Raw genomic sequence first — 22,273 nt, forward strand, 5'->3', positions numbered from 1 at the left:
GCCACTCCACTGCAATTGTTACTATCATATGTCAACACACCCCAAGATCTGATACAAAGATAAAGCGCATAATCTAAATTGTCATTATTATAATAACAAACCAATTAGTTTTATTAGGCCAGTCAATCCATCTTATTTATCTCCCAGGAAACAGACATGGAGGTACAGGGGTTCATTGGAAATAAGAGCTCTCTCCTAAAGTGGCCAGTCTAATGCAGTTACAGATCAATGCATTGATCCATCACGGTGGAAATGATGAATGTGAGACAACAACGAGTGCTAAAACACTTAGGCCCATATTTTTAGTCACGGCTGGTCTCAGGTTTGGCTCTGGCTCAATTAAGTCGGCTCAAAGCCATGTTGAACCAGAGCCGGCTCTGAGCTCGGTCTCAGCCATGCTCAGGATTTCCATGAGCCGGGTCCGAGCCAAGCTCCGACTGAGACTCTCTCCCCCCCCATCTCTCTCCCCCCCCCCCATCTCTCTCCCCCCCCCCATCTCTCTCCCCCCCCATCTCTCTCCCCCCCCATCTCTCTCACCCCCCCATCTCTCTCCCCCCCCCATCTCTCTCCCCCCCATCTCTCCCCCCCCCATCTCTCTCCCCCCCCCCATCTCTCTCCCCCCCCATCTCTCTCACCCCCCCATCTCTCTCACCCCCCCATCTCTCTCTCCCCCCCATCTCTCTCCCCCCCAGCCATCTCTCTCCCCTCCCATCTCTCTCCCCCCCCATCCCCCCCATCTCTCTCCCCCCCCCATCTCTCTCCCCCCCCCATCTCTCTCCCCCCCCATCTCTCTCCCCCCCCATCTCTCTCCCCCCCATCTCTCTCCCCCCCCCATCTCTCCCCCCCCATCTCTCCCCCCCCCATCTCTCTCCCCCCCCATCTCTCTCCCCCCCCCCATCTCTCTCCCCCCCCCCCATCTCTCTCCCCCCCCCCCATCTCTCTCTCCCCCCCCCATCTCTCTCCCCCAGCCATCTCTCTCCCCCCCATCTCTCCCCCCCCCCATCTCTCTCCCCCCCCCATCTCTCCCCCCCCCCATCTCTCCCCCCCCCATCTCTCTCCCCCCCCCCATCTCTCTCCCCCCCAGCCATCTCTCTCCCCCCCAGCCATCTCTCTCCCCCCCAGCCATCTCTCTCCCCTCCCATCTCTCTCCCCCCCCATCTCTCTCACCCCCACCCCATCTCTCTCCCCCCCCCATCTCTCCCCCCAGCCATCTCTCTCCCCCCAGCCATCTCTCTCTCCCCCCTCCATCTCTCTCCCCCCTCCATCTCTCTCCCCCCCCCATCTCTCTCCCCCCTCCATCTCTCTCCCCCCCCATCTCTCTCCCCCCCATCTCTCTCCCCTCCATCTCTCTCCCCCCCCATCTCTCTCCCCTCCATCTCTCTCCCCCCCATATTGTTTAACACACTTGGACTGCGCCCCTCGCCTTCAGCCCCTCCTCTATCTCGCGCTTTACTCCGACACTGTGGCATTGGCTGCTCCGCCCATGCTGTTTACGGCGCACAGATTTCCTTGCTCCTGGCTCGCAACCCTAGTCCACCGCCCACTCACAACTTTGGAAGCCCTTGTAAGCAGTTGCAATTGGAGGCTTGCCCCCTATGTTCTATCCGCCTGCTGAAGACCGTTTGTGTCGCGATCGAAACGTCGTGGGTTTTTTGCTTTTATGTTTAATTACATTTTTCATTTAATTTATATTTTCTATCTACTTAACTTTACCGAAAAAACCAAAGAATATGCGACACTCATGCATCTATGGAAGCAACGGAGCATCTCAAGCCTGAGCTGAATGTGTTAATAGGCCAAATAAGGGCCGAACCATTGCTTAGAATACGGCACTTAATGGACTATATTTGTATACTAGGAAAAGAGATGGATTATTTTTGTTTCTTCCGAGCTGTGACAAGATTGGGAGCATTCCAAGTGATTTGTTGATCGGCGATTGGGATTTGTGGATTTAAAAACAAGCGCATTCTCCTTACCATAGGCCGGCCTGCAGGTGAGGCCGGCACCTTGGAAAGAAGTGCCTGGTGAGCAAGAACACAAAACAACAGAGCAGAGTTGAATATTTATTCCACAGAGATGCATCCTTTAATTAAACTGAGAACAGGTCTCTTGTTCAATGGAGACCTTAGTTATGAAAATAGTACAGTGTACAACAAATGCAATGTAGGGTCAAACAGCAGCCAGGGTTGAGATATTCATCATCATTATTATTATCCATAGATCTACCTACTGCTCGAGCCCACCTCTTTTACTTACTAATTTTAATTCAGGTCCACCTTCAATAACTGCCCTACATATACTCTGATTATTAACCACATACTGTACATATACTATCGATCAATTTATGGAAAAGATAAACAATACTGGTAGGAACCTCCTGGTTACACCAGCCCACAGGGGATTATTGTGTCCGTCCGTCGTGCATCAAAAAATGGGAGGGGTGGGGCTGGGTGGAAAGGGAAGGGTGGGGACGAGATGGGTGGGGAGGGGCTGGGTGGGGAGGGGCTGGGTGGGCAGGGGCTGGGTGGGGGGTGGGAGGGGTGGGGCTGGGTGGGGAGGGGCTGGTCACCCCGTGGTGCCCTTATAAAACTCAACGTTTAACCTACTCACGCCGGCTTGTGCCCACCCTCACAGTCGGCCATTTTAGTGGAATACACCACGCCGCCGTTGACCCTGGCCATTGACCGAGCAACCCAACGTTCCTACCAGCTCCCTCCGTAGGAATGTGTTGATCAATTTCCGTTATGTCTAGCCTTTACACACTATGTAGACTGTGGGAGATTGGCTGTATACCAGAGCAGAGCATATCTTGAATTTTAACAGCGCATTCCCGTTACTGTTTGCAAGAGTTGGCCATTTTTTAGCTGAGTAGAAAAAAATGAAACTGAAATAATAAACTCACCTGCTGCTTCATGAGGAATACTTGCTCATCCTCCACCGTTACCTCCTTCTCCTGCACCCACTGCAGAATAAAAAAGCGAAGATACATTGAAGATGGTTCTTACACACGGTTTCTTGTAATTTCTTCTGTATTGTATCCAAATTGTGCTGTCAGCGTTGTTTCAAAATACAAATAAACACTCTGGAACAATCGCAGTGCAGTGCAACCCTTTGTGTTCGAGAGTGGCCCATGGAAGTGGATATTACAGAGCTACCTCTGAGATCCCTGAAAGTGACCTCTGGTTGACATGGCAGAGAGCAGCGCATTTCCATCCACCTTGCCACCGAGAGTAACATTCGATATTTAAAATTCTCAGTGCTGGAATTTAACCAACTTAAATGTAGCATCATATTTATCGTGATGGAGGTATTTTTTGTTTGCAGTATTTGGGGACAGGGCTGAGACCAGCAACTCACTACGACTGAGAACCAGATTCAATCACAGGGAGCTGTCTGGATGAGACCTCTGAGCGACTCGGCCACCTGGCAACACTGAAGATTAAAATCTGCGCCACATCTCAGCCGTTGAGGCTGTGACGGCGTGCATCTTTTGCCGTCTCAACGGCTCCCAGCGATTGCTTGCCTTGCGCACGGGCGGCTTGACGATGATTTCCTCGTAGCAATCTTCTGGTCGCACCGTCTGGAAGTGCTCGTGTAGGATGGCGATCTTCTTTTCGTTGTCCCATCCCGCCGGGCTGTGGGGGCGAGGAGGGCAGCACACTATTAACGCCCAACACTACCCGTCGCTGCGCTGTCGCCGTGCACAAATTAAATGTATTCATTTTTAGTTATTTACTTACCGCTCCGGTACTTTGCACTCCTCTATCGTATGTTTGTACTGTTTGTCAGTGTAACTTTCCGACCCGCCCCGCCCCTATTGGAAATCTGTAAGAAAAGAGCTTCATAACTCATTGGATTTCTCTGAGATGAATAAAGATTCTGATTTGTTCTGATAAAATTCTCGGGCATGTGATGATTTGTCGATTAAGATGGATTCCTAGGCTCACCGATTGGTGCCATGCATTATGTTTGTGAGAATTCTTTGTAAACGATTCATTAAAATAATAATTTCTGCATTTAGGCAAATGAAGAAAACCAGAATAAATGGAAGAGTCAATACAATTGAGACAAAATAATAGATTAATTAACCTAATCGTGTAAATACATTGAATGATGTGGAGTATTTTACATGCCTATTAATGCATTGATGGTACACAGGAAAGGGTGAATTGATGATATATACGAAATCCTAATATATTCTCCAAGTGTTCTAATTGTTTTTTCCAGGTCTGCCTTGCAATGCGCACAGTGATGTTTCCATTGCAAGGATTTATCCAATAAATGCATCAGGATAAAAAGAAAAAAAGTATACCAAGCACAATGAAAACAGCATTAGCTCACGTACAGTTTCCTGCGGTGCAAATCTCTGCAGCGCACTTGAGAAAAGCATTTTGGACATGCCGATTCACAGCCTAATGTTAGCTGTGATCTTACTCCTGTGTAAAGCTGCACTGACCTCCCGGGCATTGCTTGCTTTCCACTGCAACGGGGGAAAAAACAAAACGAACGACTCACATGAAGACCGAGTCCTTTTCAACCACATGGGCGGTGGTGCGGAAGGGGAAGTCGTAGAGCCTGTGCAACAGGTATCTGTAGAGCAGATCCACGTTCTTGTCCTCCTTGAGCGATGTGTAAATCAGAGCAGCGCCGTCTGGTTCACGTTAAGGAAACCCAACGCCGTCACGTCCCAACAACCCGACCCCTCCCCCTGACTTGTCACTCTCAATTTACGATGACGCACAAGCATTGTTTAATTTCATCATTGTCGTCTGCAGCATCGGCTGACAGCGTCACTCCGCTACTGCCGTTGCCATCACTCAAGGTCCAGTGCTGCTTCCGTCCCCATCTCACTCCTATGAACTGATCTCATCGCTCGAATCTCCAGTGACTGCTCTCCTCTGTTTCATGTCACTGCACAATATACCGTATCAAGTTACAATAATGATAGGATCATAGGGGCACAGCTTGCAATCACCATTAATTCCCCATTACCATCCCTCATTTTACAGATGTGCAGACCCTTACCCAATGGAATAAAAATGCAATGCATTATTTAGAAGGCAAAGCATTTAATGGACGGATCTAGTCTTTAAAGAGGAGGTATGGTCGAAACAAATGGCAGGACGTTGCCAGACAACAACATGATTATTATTCTTACTACCAGACCTCTCAAAATGATGAAATAATATGTAATTGGGTTCAAGATAAGAATTTGCATGCATCATAAACTACGCCTAAATTTACCACCGATATGAAACTAAAAGCAAAATTTGTTTATTTTACCCATTGAGCCATATAGCTATTTTTAGAAGTGACCTGGCCACAAATGATATCTCAACGAAGTTGCTTATCGTGTGGAAATGTATAGCAGCCAAATACTAAATAAAATTAACCCGTAAAAACAAAGTTTTTCACTATAAATCCTTTATATGCGTGGCGGCTAGAGTCCTCTCGTCCTCTGGCTGCCACCTATGGGTCAGATGATTGCCTGCCACCATTAAGCAATTGGTAATTAAATATATTTTTTTCCCTAAAAAGTGTAAAGTTATGGAAAAAAATTTAACGAAAATAAATTGTCACGCACAACAAGTCTGTGTGCAAAATGTCAGCTCGATTGGATCATGGGAAGTGGGTTAAAAAACGCCCGAAAGATTTGTACGGTCGTAAGCGCGCAAGCAAGCGAACTTAATATAAAGGATTTAAAAACAAAGTTTTTAAATCCTTTATATGCGTGGCGGCTAGAGTCCTCTCGTCCTCTGGCTTGAGATGGCTGCCACCTATGGGTCAGATGATTGCCTGCCACCATTAAGCAATTGGTAATTAAATAGAATTTATTTTTTCCTATAAAGTGTAAAATTTAGAAAAAAAAATTTAACGAAAATAAATTGTCACGCACAACGAGTCTGTGTGCAAAATGTCAACTCGATTGGATCACAGGAAGTGGGTTAAAAAACGACTGAAAGATTTGCACGGTCGTAAGCGCGCAAGCAAGCAAGTGAACTTAATATAAAGGATTTAAAAACACGTTTTCTAAATGTGGAGGGAAAAACCGGAGGACCCAGAGAAAAATCCACATGACCACAGGGAAAGAGACACGTAAACTCCAGGATCAGAATCGAATCCACAACCTCCTGTATACCAGGCGAGGTAGTTAACATCTCTTAATATGTCCCATCTGTCGCCATAAGACCAACAGGACGGGTGACTTGGCAACGCTGGTAAGTGCAAGTTGGTGGAAGGAGGGGCCAAGTCCCCGTTCGGATGAACGCTTGCCACTGGTGCCGGGCATGGCCCGGAAATTGAACTCGGGACATTGAAGAATCACAGCACAATATGCTAACCACTGCACCACCATCACACATCACTCATGGAATCATTGTTCAAACACAGTCCGATTAAAATGTATACTCTTTGGTTTTTTCGGTAAAGTCACGCAGTAAAATAAATAAATAAATAGCTTTTATCGCGACATTTCGGGCGCAACACAAGCGTCCTTCTTCAGTCTGAATCCTTGCAGTCACGAAAACTTCAAATCTACGATTAAAATTAAAATGAAATATTACATCGCGGCAAATATATATATACACGTGGCTCCAAACAGAGCTTTGTGGGGGGTCGGTCACTTTGTTGGCGCGCTGGGTTGGCCGGGTGAGTGAGATTCGCAGGTGGGACTGAAGGATACACCTCAGGCAGAACCTGCGGATGTGCGACTGCATGAAGTCAAAGTGCTCTTCCCTGTAGTCGTACTCCTTCTCCAGCGAGCTCACCGCGTCGCTCTGCGCCAACGACAAAACAAGAAATATCATCACACAGAGCTGCAAAACGTTTGCATTTTTTTAACATCATCGCATTACGTCTTTTGGTAACAAACTCTGCAGTGGAGGAAATAGCCGTTGTTTCTTCTGAGTGTTTGTCTCCTCCCCAGACAAAAATAAATCCATCATGAATGTACACAGCACTTGTCAATTCACTGCTGAATGAGGGCCTCCCCATACTGGTTATTTGACACAATACCATATTTGACACCATACCATATTTGACACCATACTTCACCACGCTGGTCAGTGCAGGTTGGTGAAGGCGGGGAGCATAGATGTTGGGAGTATAGTATAGCACAGCAATGGATTCTGCTACCCTGCCCTCTGCTCTCAATATAGTGCTGCAGCCCTATGACAACCTGTTGTATGGTAGTCACCCATCGCGCTAAGCTAACTAGACCGGAGCACAAGCCCTAATCATAACTGCACTAGTCAGCCACATACGGACATGACATTTTACCAAACAAATTGACACATAAGGTTGGAATCTATGCAGCCACCAGCCACCTGGGTTTAGTCCAAATTTGTAATTGTAGCATGTTGACAGTGCCAGCCTGATAACCAATGTGGACAAATACCCATCTAATCAAATGTGCTATGTTAATTTGGCTTATTTCAGCATTCGGAATAAAAAAATCAATTTGATCGACTGATTTACTTCAGGGGATATGAAAGGTGTGCACCTAGTGCAGATAAAGAGGCCATCTGAAGCCACTCCATACTTAGTTATATTCTCAAGCATTTTAAAGTTGATGGTCTCAGTCCAGTCACCACAGAGTACACAAAAAAATCCACCACATTTAATTCAACTCTACATTTAATGCAACTAAATTCCAGCAGAAAGAATCAAAAATATAAGGTCAACTCTCACGTGAAAAAGATTACACTCGTATGTAGAGCAGGTGGAAAAGCGCTGCCCCTTACTGTGTTGAACAAAGGTCACCACTTGAAGGGATCTCAAGCGGTAGCTCTGTGATATCCACTTCTGAGGGCCATTCTCTAACACGTAGAAGTTGCACTGCTCTGGAAGAGTTCCGAATGGGTCCTTCATATCTTGTCGTGACACCGATAGCACAATTAGGATAAAATCAGGGGAAAAAGTACACAAAGCATTGAAGGGGATAAAAAAAAGCAAACTAAATGCTAAACAACAAAAAAAACATGCATTTGCATGTTTTCTGGAAAGCGTCGTCCTTGGAAAAATGTTGCTCTTGATATAATGATAGTATAGTTTGGTTCTTTCGGTAAAGTCACATAGAAGGGAATTTTCTTGTTTTATTTTTATAAGTTTTTTGTTATTTCCCTTCTCCGTGACTTTACCGAAAGAACCAAGTATATGAATCCCTGCAGTCACGAAAGCTTTAAATAGAAAAATAACGGCAGTGCTCGAAGGCCTTGATGAGATCGCAGGCTGGGACAGTGGCTCTGTCCGGGAAGAAGGCAGCAGGGGACGCCAGCGCTGGGCGTTTTAGCACTGGTTTTTTGTCACGATATTTTGGGCAGCCAATTTTCAATACAGCAGATGTTCCTGCAAGCAACAATACTTTAATCTTACGTTATGTTCACATTGGATCTTGTTTACGATGGTCATCACCCCGTATTACAGACAGACGGAGCGACAGACAGGGGGCATAAACGCTTTGCATGTATGTTATGTACGTATGTTGCACTTCGTTCGCACCGTACGTAGCCAACCGTGCTTAACGGAGGTGCGCGCAAAGGACAACAAACTAAACACAAAAGAATCTTAGTTTGGAAAGCAATGAAGAAACGTACTCTTTGGTTAATTCTAGATTTGAAGTTTTCGTGACTGCAAGGCTCTTTGGTTCTTTCGGCAAAGTCACGTAGATGAAAAATAAAAATAATTAAATTAAGTAAACCACGACGTTTCGGAAGCAACGCAAGCGTCCATCATCAAGTCACCTACGTGACTTCACCGAAAGAACCAAAGAGTATGAATCATTGCAGTCACGAAAACTTCAGATCTAGAATGAAGAAACGAACAAAATACGACACGAATCCACACACCTTGGTGCACACGACCACGACGGGGATGCCCAGGTTGTGGGTGAGCGTGTTCTCTCCCAGGGGCAGCGGCTCCGACTCCTCGTCGCCCTCGCCGATGGCCGTGGCGGTGGCGTGTGTGCGGCGCGGCGATGCCAAAGAGCCATCCTCGCCCGGCTCCGTGTAGCTCTGGAAATCGCGCACAACTGTGCACCCGCCACCACGCACAGTGCACCAGCCACGGCACGTTAATAATAATAATAAAAATGTGATTACGATGATGATATAAAGATCTCGGAAGCTAAGCAGGTATGACATCCGTGAGAAAGAGCTTCATAGCTCATCGGATTTCTCAGTATAAATTCATATTTTGATTCCGAGCCTGGACAGTGCTTATATGTGTGACCACCATGCATAAGACAGGTGTCGTAGGCTGCTGCAGAGGGCAGTTGCCAGCAGAGGCAGAACAGCAAAATCCATTGTTGCATTGTACAATGTTTCCCACCTTCACTTCACATTGAGCAGCGCAGCGAGGTATTGTTAAGTGGCGAGTGCGCCGCGATGTTACCTTGCCAAAAATAGATTCTACTCCCGGCAACGGGTAACATCAGTGGCGGGTGACATTTGAACCAGTCCTGGGCTTTCCTGTTATCAACAGGCAATGACCAGCGTGGTCAAGCAAGGTCCTACAACCCCAGTGACCACAGTGTGGAGAGACCTTCACCCATCAGTGGACTAACAAAGGGATGCAAATGATTATTATTTAACTTTTCGTGCGTCCTGTCCACTCCGCACGATACACATTTGGAATAATTTCCTCCTCAAAGAAGCATGGGTAGGTGCTAATCTCCACAGGTGACCATGCACTTGTGGGGAGAAATTCTACATTCCCTTACAAAGGGCATGTCCATCCGAGGCACGAAATGATTTTCCGATGAGCACGGTTGGCTACGTGCGGTGTGAAGAAAGTTCAACGTACGTGTATTGAATTACATAAGGATGTATTTTACATGAGAAATCATGGCGAATGGTGATAACCATGTGGAAGTATTCATCCTAAAGCGAATAGACAATGGCTGATGCTGCTGCTGATGATGAAACGAAGGAGACACGCGGTACAGAGCGCAAGAGACAGTCAATAGAAACGGGAACGTACTGAAAACCAAAGTGTAATTTGGATTGGATTATTGCTTGGGGCGAATCATCACATGCCTAATTAGCAAGAAATGTAAATTGTCTTAAATTGACTGGAAAAATAAAAGGGTGAGTTGACAGCTGACCGGGAATTGAACTGGCACACTTCCAATTGCGAGTTGCCAGCGCCAACGACAGTGCCACCTTGCAGACTGTAAATTACGTGAGCACATCGTTTACCATGAACATTATCATTCGCGTGATATTTTCAGGGTCATGCCAATAAAATTACTAGCCACCTATAGCTGGTTCCGTCTGCTTTTTGTTGCCTTTGGCATCACTCTTTCAAAATTATCTGTAAAAAATAATCATCGACGATATGATTTTGTGTTTGGATTCAGTGCCATTAAAAATGTTCATAGAAAAAAATGCGATAAGTCTGGGTTTACAAAGATAGGTGAAAATGTTTGGGGAAACAAATGATAACACTGGGTTTTTCGTTTTTTTCTCGTTATAATCGATGTATGTGTTTGAGTCCATATGTGTTTGCGTGTAGGTCGATGTGTGTGTGGGTCGATGTCTGTGTGTGTGTCCAAGTCGATGTGTGTGTCTTTTTCGCCTGGGCAATGCCGGGTACTTCCCGCTAGTCTATATATATATAAAAAAGGGAAATTTGTGAATATGTGCGTCTGTCTAAAATGTTTAGCGTACTTCCCAACATGCAACAAACTTTAAATTTGGTATGTGGGTAGCTTCCAGACTGTACACAATGCAAAAAGTATAAAAAATAGACCTTTGTATTTGGGGGGGGGGGGGGGGGCGCAATTATGGATATATTTTGCACGGCAAGTGAGTGGTGACGTCACATCTGTGATGTCACACGCATGCGGCAGCGTCACGCAGTGTGCCTGCTGACGTCACGCACCCCCCCCCACCCTCCGCGTAGGCCGTGTGTTAATCCAAGACAAGAATCCAAGAATCCAAGTCCCGGACAAAGCCGGGTAGTAAAGCTAGTATTTTATAAGTGCCAAATGTCAGGTTTTGTAGCCCATCTAAAAAGAAAGTAAAATTAACATCACTCAATCTCAAATGTCTTTACCAGATAATATTACATTTCCAAGTGTACACTCAAGGAAATGTTTACAGTAACCTAAATCATGCACGCGCGTTTAAATATGTTCTTGGAAAATCATAACATGGTTTTATTTAATCATGTTAATGTACAGAAACCTTCTGATGTGCGTACGAGATTACTTAAGAATCAATGCCTATTAAAACATTGTGCACTCAAAAACACATTAAATTACCTGACAGCAGAACTATTGCACCCAGAGGTGAACAACTACTGAATGAGACATTACAATTCCATCTCCATTGTCTGTCCAGTGAGATTCTATATTGCGCATGTGCCCGTGTCGGACGTTTATTTTTTTTATCTGCGCGTGTGCATCTCTTAGCTGCGCATTTGTCTTACAGCTGTACATTTGATTCTCGAAGCTGTGGGCATTCGATCGCATCTGTCCATGTCCTTTCTTTACGCAACAACTTTCTCATCAGAATCCTGCTGGTCTGAAACCATCAAAGCAACAATATCACGAGAGAACCTGTTTGTCCAGAGTGGTGACCTGGGGCTTAAACCCAGACCCCAGGTTTGCTGGCGCAGTGCGCCCAACATTGGCGTTTAACATTTAAGAGCCACCCAGCAACAAAGACAATTCATGTAACAAGTTTCCAACCGATCAATCTCCTGACCAATGCATACCAAACATAACACCCTACTCATTCACACATTTGATCTATTTATTATTCGACTCTTTGCAAAGTGTATCATCTACACTTTAGCTTAATTTACCGCACAGGGTAGGGAGCCCCTCATCCAGCAGTGGATTGCCAAGCAAGAAAGCTGTACATGTACACAAACAAACCATGGTACCACACTCCTTGGCATTCATTATAAGTCAGGAACCATATAACAAAATCTCCCAAGAGCAGGGGGTCAAAAGGTTGTGAGAAAGCAGTGAAAAATGTATGCATGGATTGACATGCACTGACCGCACTGCTGTGTTTTTCAACTTTGTCACGTCTATGCCAATGCACTCAGTCTATTATCGCCTATTTCCAAATCACCCTGAATGTGCCCGATCTTGTCAGATCTCGGTAAAAGGCACGAACCGCAACAAGGGAGGGGGAGGGGTTGTACAAAAACTCCGTGGACCGAAGTCCAAACTCAGTGTTCCTGGGTTCTGGGAAGGGGAGAAGGTCGGGGCGCACTGCCCCACTCACGCAGCGACTGCGAGCAGCGGGGAACATGGGTAGAGTTTTATACGGGGAAGGGAAGGCAAGGGAAGAGAAACAAAAGTAAAGAGAAAGAGGGGTGGGGGGCTCCTGGTTAGTTCTTCGATGGCAGAGCACGATTGCAAATCAGATGTTATAGGTGTGGGCTGCAATGTGGCCAGGAGATGATCACCTTGTTAAGCCGAGTGTCAACCCCTCCCATGTGAAAATATCCTCTCATTACTTGAGTAATGAGAATATATTTTTTTAAAAAACGGATTCTGTTTCCAATCAAAAGCCACAAACTCTCATTAATAAAAATGGCCAACCATATCAACCCAGCAGGACTCTCCTGCGTAAAAAAGAAGTCTGGAGGCTCGGTGAGGATTTTTCCGGGTGAGTAAAGGACATTACAGTATTCTCTTTCAATTCCGGGGTTAACCACACCCAGTGCAATAAAAAAACCGCACACGCACACAAGAGAAAAAAGAGACCACGTCTACACAGCTCAATTCACGGCACTGGAACTCGACCAAGCTATGAGCTCACCCTCCAAACGTAACATAAAAAGAGACAAGACGCAACATGCGCCCCCGCCGTCAAGCTCCAGATACACTTCACAGCGCACGTAAATAACGGCGGTCGGTCGCGATGTCGTGATCGGAATGGCATTCCAAAACCCAACATGTCCCAGGTGCTGATGTGGTATGCCTACAGTTTACACGGACAAAAATAAAGCTCTGGGATGGGTTACAGGAAGATGGAAATCCTTCACAGACACGTACGCTTACACTCTGCTATCCTCATATAAACCCATCTAAACACCTTGTCTCTCTAGTGCTGATGCTTACACAGTTACTCATTTAAGGCTCCGTTTACCAAGCTGCTATTTGGAGGGCAGCACAGAGAAGTGCAGCAAAATCCACTGTTTTGTACTTTTATGCTCCCATGTCAATGCTCCCCGTCTTCACTAATCAGCAGTGATAAGTGTGGTGAAGTATGCTCCGACAACCCCCATGACCAATACAACATGGGGAAAACCACATCCAGTACAAAGGGCTGCACATGTAAATGTCGTTGGGGAGTACCTGGATAGTAGTGAAGAACTCTTGTATTGATTCATAGGATAACATCCATTCTTAAGCTTGTGAGACATATTGAATACGCGTAGAAGAATCGGTGTTTTTATTCCTATATGCTGTAAGTAATTGGTTAACATCACTTCCGTAGCAACTAGGGCAGGGGTTGGCAACCTACGGCTCCGGAGCCGCATGCGGCTCTTTACGGGCTGCTTCTTGACGATATGTACGTATGTACAGTATGTACTCAGATGCATTGCGGCTCTTGAAATACTGAATTTTGTACCGAATTGGAAAGAAATGGCTCTTCTTGTTATTTTGGTTGCCGACCCCTGAACTAGAGGCACTAAAATTTATTGTAATGTGGAAAACATAATCAAATAAAAATCAAATCAAAAACCTGAATCGTGGACACTCAACAAATGAGAATTAATCATTGCAACCATAAAGGAAATGTTCAGATACTGCTTGCATCTCATGGTTATCCATGACCAGGAATTGAACCCAGGTTATCAGGACCATAGTGTATGGTAATGCACTCATGCTTCAAATATACAAAGACCGTTACAGACTATTAGGGCGAGTGTTGTTAGAGAGCACCTATTAACAAGAGGGTGCTCGGCCGTCTTTGTTTCCCCAACGCTCACATTCAAACATTTCACCAGATACTAATATCAGGCTGAGTTGACCAAGGGGAGGCCCAGGACCAATTCAGACATGACTCACCACTGACTTGAACCAAGAGCAGAAATCAAAATCAAACTCAGGTGTTCATATTCTTTGAGTCTTCCGGTAAAGTCACGTAGATAGGTTCAAAGAAAATAACAAATAACTTTACCTAAAGACCCAAAGAATATGAATTCCTGCAGTCACGAAAGCTTGAAGTCAGGATTCAAACTCCGATGGCTAGTGCACAACGCCGTGCACTACCAACTGCTAACAACTACGTCAACACTCCAAATACAAACCCATTAACACACCAATGAACCAAGGTTCAGTTGAAAGCTCACGTGCGGTCAGTGCAGTTAATGCCAACGCTCTGGCCCCTGTGTTTAAATCCCTTTATTGGCTCAACTGGCCACGAGGCGCTTTGAGAACATGCAACAATCTACCACGCCTGAAACGATGAATGTAAACTGTTGCTATGGTGCTAAGATGTTAACTACCTCGCCTAGTATTCAGGAGGTCTTGGGTTCGATCCTAACCCTGATGCCTAAATATTTGGAGTTTGCATGTTCTCCTCGTCATCGTTTGGATTTTTCTCCGGGTCCTCCGGTTTTTCCCTCCACACGTAGAATCAACGTGCGTTTTAGTATTTAGCTGCGAACATTTTCATGTGATAAGCCACTTCGTTGAGCTATCATTTGTGGCCAGGTCGCTTCTAAAAAAAGAGCTGTATAGCTCAGTGGGCCTTACTTGGTAGAACTAAAAATTGTTTACATTTTAGTTGAGTTGTAGGCTGTCACCAGTGAAAGTAAATGGGCAGTTGCTTCCAGAAAAAAATGTACCAGGCGTAGTGGCGCGAGTGAGGTCAGTGTGAATTGGACGGCACTCATGAGTAGCCAGGCATCTGTGGTATGCACATCACATGAGAAGCGATGGCACGCTTCAGAAACTTTATTTTATTCATACTGGAGGAATCCAATCAATTTTAAAGCTCTTTTTCACAGATGTCCAGTCGACGGGATGTTTCCCACACAGTACACATTGAATAAATGAATCTGCGTAATCACGCTTTGTCCGTGTAAAATGTCTCAAATAAAAAAAAACAGAAGACTGGGGTGAACAGCCGAAAGCAAATCAGGCAGCAATAAGCACGGCCACACCCAACCGGTGACGATTAATTTAATTTGACAAGAGTCAGAGAAAGATAATTTAGCACAGCCCAGTGGGAATTGCAAACTTTTGCAAATACTGGCAGTGTTCCCTGCACTGCATGGTGAACCATGCGACCTAAGTACGATTCCTGGCCACAGATAATAAACATCATTGAACCCAGTCTTGGGAAGCCTCCCACCCATCATCCACCCAGCTACCTTCACCGATCCGCACCCTTATCTCCATCTCCATATATATAAAAGGCAAAGTTGTGATTATGTGTGTCTGTTCAAAATGTTTAGCGTACTTCCCGACATGCAACAAACTTGAAATTTGCCATGTGGGTACTTTCCACACTGTACACCATGCAAAAATCATAAAAATACACTTAGTTTCAACGGCGGCGTGGTGTATTCCGCAAATATGGCCGACTGTGAGGGCAGGCACAAGCCGGCGTGAGTAGGTTAAACGTTGAGTTTTATAAGGGCACCACGGGGTGACCAGCCCCTCCCCACCCAGCCCCACCCAGCCCCACCCCTCCCACTCCCCACCCAGCCCCACCCCTCCCACCCCCCACCCAGCCCCACCCTCCCCACGCAGCCCCTCCCCACCCAGCCCCTCCCCTCCCCACCCAGTCCCACCCTACCCACCCAGCCCCACCCCACCCTCTCCACCCAGCCCCTCCCATTTTTGGATGCACGACGGACGGACACAATAATCCCCTGTGGGCTGGTGGAACCAGGTGGTTCCTACCAGTAAAAGTACATAAGAGGTTACCGGATCTGTGCACGTAGGGGAGGCATGTGCCTGAAGGGGACTAGGAATTGAGTGGGGATTTTTTGGGTTAAAATCATTTATACCACGGTGGGTGTACGGCGGTCGGGCAGAGAGGGGAGAGCAGATGACGGGAGAGTGTGAAGGAAGACACTTCATCGCGAAATTCAGCCACAGGCAGAGGAACAGACGAAGGCCTTGAGCCAAGACTTGAGCAGTGACTGTGCAATGCAGGCAGCCAGGGGCAGGAAATGCCAGACAACTGGGGCAGTTGCAGATGAGTGCTGCTGCTGCTGTGCAGGGTGTGGCAAATCAGAAACTCCCATAAATCTGGGTGGTAAATTATAGCAAATGTGTGAACTGCACCCCATTTGCTGGGACACACGTCTCAAACTGTTTGACGTAATACGCTTAAACATCGATCCACATGTCCACATTGATGTTAGGAACGAGCTCGACTCGTATGACATCCCCACGGTTCCTGACTTAAGTCGCACGCTGTATTAAGGAGGTCTGTTGAAGAGACAACAAAATGCTGTAGCTGTGAGGGACCATTTCACGGGTATCAAGGTAAACTTTTTTATCATTCGATACACAAGACCTATTTTCCTTATTATAATATGGTCCAAATCATAAGATACATTCAAAACTTGTACCCACTGCCAATCTTATGTATAAATGTCATTTTTTGTCTGTCTGTCTGTCTGTTCACACATTTGCGAAGGATTTGGCTCTCAAACGGTGGGGTTTACGTAATAAAAAAAGCAGGTAACACGCCGTAAGTCCCATGGTGAGCAAGCGCTATTCCTTTTTCTCATCCCTCAACTTTAAAGTACTTAAATTAGCGATTGAGCAAACTTCTTTATTTAATTATTTATTGTGCGCGCTCGCCCATACCAACTCACACGCCTTCGGTGGGGGTGTGGGGGACATTTTCTTTCGCGTTAAAAATGCAATAAAAATACACAAAACGCTCAGGTAAATTCTTCAGTGTGATGTCCTCTCCCCCCCCACCCCGATGCGTGCAGTTACTACTATACAGTCGGTAGATGCTACCACTATAGGCCGTAGATATTACTGCAGAGCGTGCGGGAGGATCGTGGCTGGGGGGGGTGAGGGGCTAGCAGCCCCAGCCTACCAGGTGCCACCTCGGCCGGCTGGGCAATCTAGGTGAGGCCAGGGGCTCTGCACGGGACTAGGCCTCACCACATCAATGTTAAGTACTATTTTCTAGCTTCTTTAGCAATACTCACGTTGATATAAACCTATGATTTAAGTAATCCCCTTGCAAATATTACATTAATAATGTTTGTGTGCAGTACAACTAATATTTATATTCCTTGCTTCTTTCGCCAAACTCATTTACATAGAAACCTATTATATTAATAATCACCTTACAAATATTACAATATTTTTGTTCGTGTGCTGACAATATTTCCAAATGAGTTTGCAATTTTTATATGTATGTATTATTGTGTCTAAGTACTTGTGTGCGTTTGAGTCCATGTGTGTGTGTATCAGTCGATGTGTGTGCGAGTCAATGTGTGCGTGCACGAGTTGATATGTCTGTGTGTCAGTCGATGTGTGTGTGTTAGTGAATGTGTGTGCATGGTCTGTGTAGATAACCAATATTTTAATATTTATTTAGTACATTTTTTTTATATTTATGTCTGTGTCTAAGTCCATGTGTGCGTGTCTGCCTCGATGTGTGTGTGTGAGGCAATGTGTCTGTGTGTGTGAGGCAATGTGTCTGTGTGTGTGAGTCGGTGTGTGTGTGCGAGTCGGTGTGTGTGTGTGAGGCAATGTGTCTGTGTGTGCGAGTCGGTGTGTGTGTGTGAGGCAATGTGTCTGTGTGTGTGAGTCGGTGTGTGTGTGTGTGTGTTAGTCGGTGTGTGTGTGTGAGGCAATGTGTCTGTGTGTGTGAATCGGTGTGTGTGTGGGTCGATGTCTGTGTGTAAGTCCATGTGTGTGTGGGAGTCCATTACTGTGTGTGTGTGTGGGTCGATGTGTGTGTGTGTGTGTAAGTCGATGTGTGTGTCTGTCTCTTTCAGCCCGGGCAACACCGGGTACTTCCAGCTAGTAAGGTTATAAATATCTAGGTCACACAACAAACCTACCATATTATAAGATGCACCCCCCACTTTTGCTTTACAATACAGAGGAAAAAAGTATCTTATAATCCGGAGAATACCGCAAGTTGCGTGGCATCTTATAGAGCCTTTTGCTGATATTATTCCAGACTCACTGTAATAGTTTCCATGATAAGATTTCATATTACGTTTTCAATCAAGAGCAAGGTTCACGTTAAAGTGATGCAATATCAACGAAAGGATAAATATAAATGATCTAACAGCCGAAATGCCACAGTGAGATTATAAAGGAAAGACTGGATATGCATTCCAACGATCAGCCGGAGATGGCTATAGGTGCTTCACGGAGTTAATATCACATCAGGACAGTGACTGCTGAGAATCTGGGTTCGCATACCGGCAGCCACGCATAATTAAGCCGGGTCAAGTGAATTGGTCTCAGCCCGCTCACCAATGACTGCACCAAAAACGCACGCGATTCTAAATTTGGGTTTTCACTTAATTTGGCAACATTTTTCTCTGAGAATACTTTTTTTATGCTATCAACACTCATAGCAGGGCACATACAAGGTGTGGCCCGAGTTTGTATGTTGAAGTTCTTTCGCACCGTACATAGCCACCCGTTCTAATCGGGAGTGGGGACAGAGGTCTACTTAAGTGATTTCACAAGTAGTTCTGTGATACCATATTTTGCAGACATTATCCTCTTTCTTAATGTTATGACAGGATTGTGCTTCAGTCCAATTGAACCAGGAATAGATTTTTTTTTAAGTTTGGGGTGGGTAGAAATTAACACAAGCTGCAAGTCAGTCAATTAAAGAAGTGTCCATTGCGTTCAGGATTCAAATGTCAATGCTGGTACACAGCATATTTTTGTTTAAGGAGAAACACTGAATTATTATTGCAACTCTTAAGAAAAAAAATCAGATTGATTAGGACAAGGCTGGGGAAATTTTTCCTGATAATGCAAAATGCACATGTAAACCGAGTAAAAAGAAAACCTTGCAGTGTCAGAAGTTAATGAGCACACAAAAGCTAGAAACACATTTCCCTCTCGTTCCCAATCATCGCCGCTAAGATGCTCGCAGTGATGAATAAACATTGCTTGCAGGCCGTTTCACAGCGGCAGGTCTCGTGTAGCCGTGTGGCGTGAGACGCAGTCACGGGCCACACGGCTGTCATTTTCATTCCCTTCGTTTGGTGGTTTTGTTCGTTTTCGTGAATGCGTGGGAAGAGTTCACATTTGTACAGACGGACAAGCGTAAATACGTTCCAATCATGTCACCCAGTAGCTTACCAGCGCTGTCAAAAATGCATGCATGTTAACGTCCAATTTTAGTGAGTGATTGTGTTATTGTTGTCTTGGTGCGGTCTGGGAGTGTTGTTTTGCTGCCTTGCCCAAGCATGCATTTAGTGTTCAAAAATCGAAAGGAACTGATGTCCTTTTTCAAAAAGCACTTATATATTTTTATGACTCGCTTACCTTTCACATACTTTGCACCCCAATCAGTTTTTGTATTGTTTGTTCTTGTGACTTTCTGACCCGCCGACTAATTTCTTGAGAATTGCTTGATGTGTTTAGTTTGTTGTTCTTCCCCCACACCTCGGATTAGCACGATTGACGATGTACGATGTAAAACAAGTTCGACATACATAGAGGAAATCTGTGAAAAAGAGCTTCACAGCTCTTCGGATTGCTGTAGGGTAAATAAAGATTCCGATTCTGACACAGCAAAGCAAAGGTGTCGTCGCGTGCGTGCGTGCGCATGCGTGCGTTAGGTTCGTGCGGTGGCTCACGGTTGTGCTCCATGTCGCGCTGCTCCGTGTGTGGGATGGCGAGCGAGTCGAGGTGCTCGCGCATCACCTGGCTCCACTTCTCCAGCGTCTCCATGATGAGCCAGGGCCGCGCCAGGTCGGCTACAAGCAGCACCAGCGAGTCGCGCGCGTTCTCCCGCGTCGCCGCAAACCGCAGCAGCCCCTTGTGGTAGACGTCGCCGTCCAACAGCCACACGTTGCAGCGGGCATGGTCTACATCACAGGTAGAAAGGTACTGCCCTTAGCGGTCTTGCTTATGCCACTGCTGGCAGAAGGGGCCGCAGACCTCCCACACAGGAGTCTTCAACGAAGGTGCCCTATTGACTAACTTTAGTGTAACGCATTTCTACTGCTGTGCAGACAGAGTTGAGGAGGAGCCATGAAACCTGCCCCCTTGTTTTAAGATCAAACCAGGAACCTCCGGATTGCAAGTTTAGCTCGTAAGTGGCAGCAACACCTCATTGTGGATACAATTTTAGAACTCTTACACTGGAAGGCCATGAGTAAGCGATGGCTTTCATCCAGCAGCGGATTAATAAATTATGAATCATAACATAGGTTGCAAAAGCCTGTGTGTTAAATTTAGAACCCTCTTCAATAGCATTTGAGGCTATTTCGAGGTAAATAACAGGCAACATAGAGCATCGTTTCCTCATCTTGGTATAGCTCTGTATGTTTGAAGCAGTGAGGCATCATCATTGCACAGGGTCCACTGACTGTGTCTTGTTGCTTTGACTTCCCAGCATGGCGCTGTGAAAGACTTCAGTGTCCATGAAAGAGCACGCATCGGTGGTCGTTGCGCGAGTATTTAACATTTGACTTCAATCTTGGCTCTGCTGAACAGCACAGGCTCATGTGACGCTGCCCCACAGATCCTGCTGTCAAGACTAAACAGCAGAAGGATTTATTTTTTACTGTCAACATAACCATGTGACTCTCCGAGTGGTTTAGACTTTTACAAAAATCATCTCTGCACTGTTTGGGTGTCCAATGGCATACAAATGGTATATTGTACAATGTACTCTGCTTCACTGTGTTGTACAACCCAGTTAGGCAATAACCATTAACGTGACATTATTCAACTTATGAATGCATTCATACATTGCATTGGTCTAGCAAATAATGGTTTACAATCTTGGACAAGAGTAGAAATAAAAAATACTGCAAAAATGTTCTGGAAATGTAAACTCTCATTTGGAATTTTAGTTAACTAAAACGCCAAGTGATTGTCACTATTTAAATAAGATTATTGAAATTTGTATTTCATCGTCAACAAATGCCAGAAATTAAGCTATACTTGGAATTCACCACCACGTTATGCTATTATATGAATATAGAACCAAAAACAAAGATAGCTCTTGTCTTAAAGGCACACCCAGGCTGTGAATCTAGGCTGGTTGACCTGAGTTTGAAGGTTAATTAAGACGAAAACAAATTCATAAGCAGTCAAGGGTCCATCATAACAAGCTGGTGTCATAACTGAATTAACATTCCAGTAAAACATATGGCATAGACATTGCAGTGACCTAAATCGTTGCATTATGACGCACTTCGCTCTGAACCAAATCTACTTTTTCGTTAACGAAGATTCGGACTGCGTTGGACAATCTGGGACAGACAGCCTTAGGTTGCCATCAGCAAGATAAACTGTTTTTTTTTGGTTGTCTTCCTTTAATCATTAACCCACAAACAACGCCAGCTTATGAGCTCTAACCCCATTGTCGTTACATGTGCGTGACAAATAATTTCCAATCAGCGCACCGTCTCGGTCTTCATCGTGGATGTTCAGGTAGAGGTACTCCAACCCGCGTCCCTTCCTCGCAGTCCTCCGCTCCCTGCAGCTTTGCGATGAGCGATGTCTTTCCCGAGCCATCCTCGCCTGGTATTGGACCATCGAACAAGAGATCAGAGTGAACACTTGTTCACATACGACAGCAGCATCCAAATGATACAAACAATTCCCACTGCATTCACTCAACATCAAATAATTCTATGCACTGTTATGTTTTGGAGTTGTGATTAGATTCAAATATTATTTATTTTATGTCGAGTTTTCATCTTATTTTTATTTATCTTCATTGTACCATATTCCTTATTTGTTCTGCCCATCGCATGTGTATCCTCTTTGATTTTTCCATCTTTTCATTGCGACGGTTCATCTAAAAAGAACTTGAATAAAATATGGATGAATAATGGAAAACATCAACGCATGCATCGTGAGCATTAGGAATAATACATGTGATTGTTTTACGTCCCTAGTATCTGGCGAGCACAGCTGTGAAAGACTGCAGGGCCCATAATGTAACGACCTCAAGTACGACAATAGACACGCAATGGCTTCCTATAAATATAGAGTAGATCGCCGTGTGACTTTGGGCAGCTACAGTGAGGTGTCAAAACTTTCCAGGCCTCTCCTTCCATCCCAACCCATTTCTCAAGGATTCTGCATTCTCTTTGGGAGAGTAAA

General features: G+C 45.4%; 1 protein-coding gene across 1 annotated transcript in view; it reads right to left on the reverse strand.

Annotated features, from left to right (window-relative positions):
• The window catches only part of LOC133354961 (cytoplasmic dynein 1 light intermediate chain 1-like), a 38,178-nt gene that overhangs the window by 13,911 nt on the left and 1,994 nt on the right, over positions 1–22,273 (reverse strand). The window contains 9 exon segments of the mRNA XM_061572200.1: positions 1,977–2,021; positions 2,903–2,962; positions 3,524–3,635; positions 4,516–4,651; positions 6,683–6,776; positions 8,847–9,028; positions 19,789–20,019; positions 21,568–21,628; positions 21,630–21,685. Of these exon segments, the coding sequence (XP_061428184.1) occupies positions 1,977–2,021; positions 2,903–2,962; positions 3,524–3,635; positions 4,516–4,651; positions 6,683–6,776; positions 8,847–9,028; positions 19,789–20,019; positions 21,568–21,628; positions 21,630–21,685 (977 nt within the window).

Source organism: Lethenteron reissneri, chromosome 49 (genome assembly GCF_015708825.2).
Source record: "Lethenteron reissneri isolate LAM-NWPU_2019-01 chromosome 49, ASM1570882v1, whole genome shotgun sequence".
Classification (NCBI taxonomy): Eukaryota; Metazoa; Chordata; class Hyperoartia; order Petromyzontiformes; family Petromyzontidae; genus Lethenteron; species Lethenteron reissneri.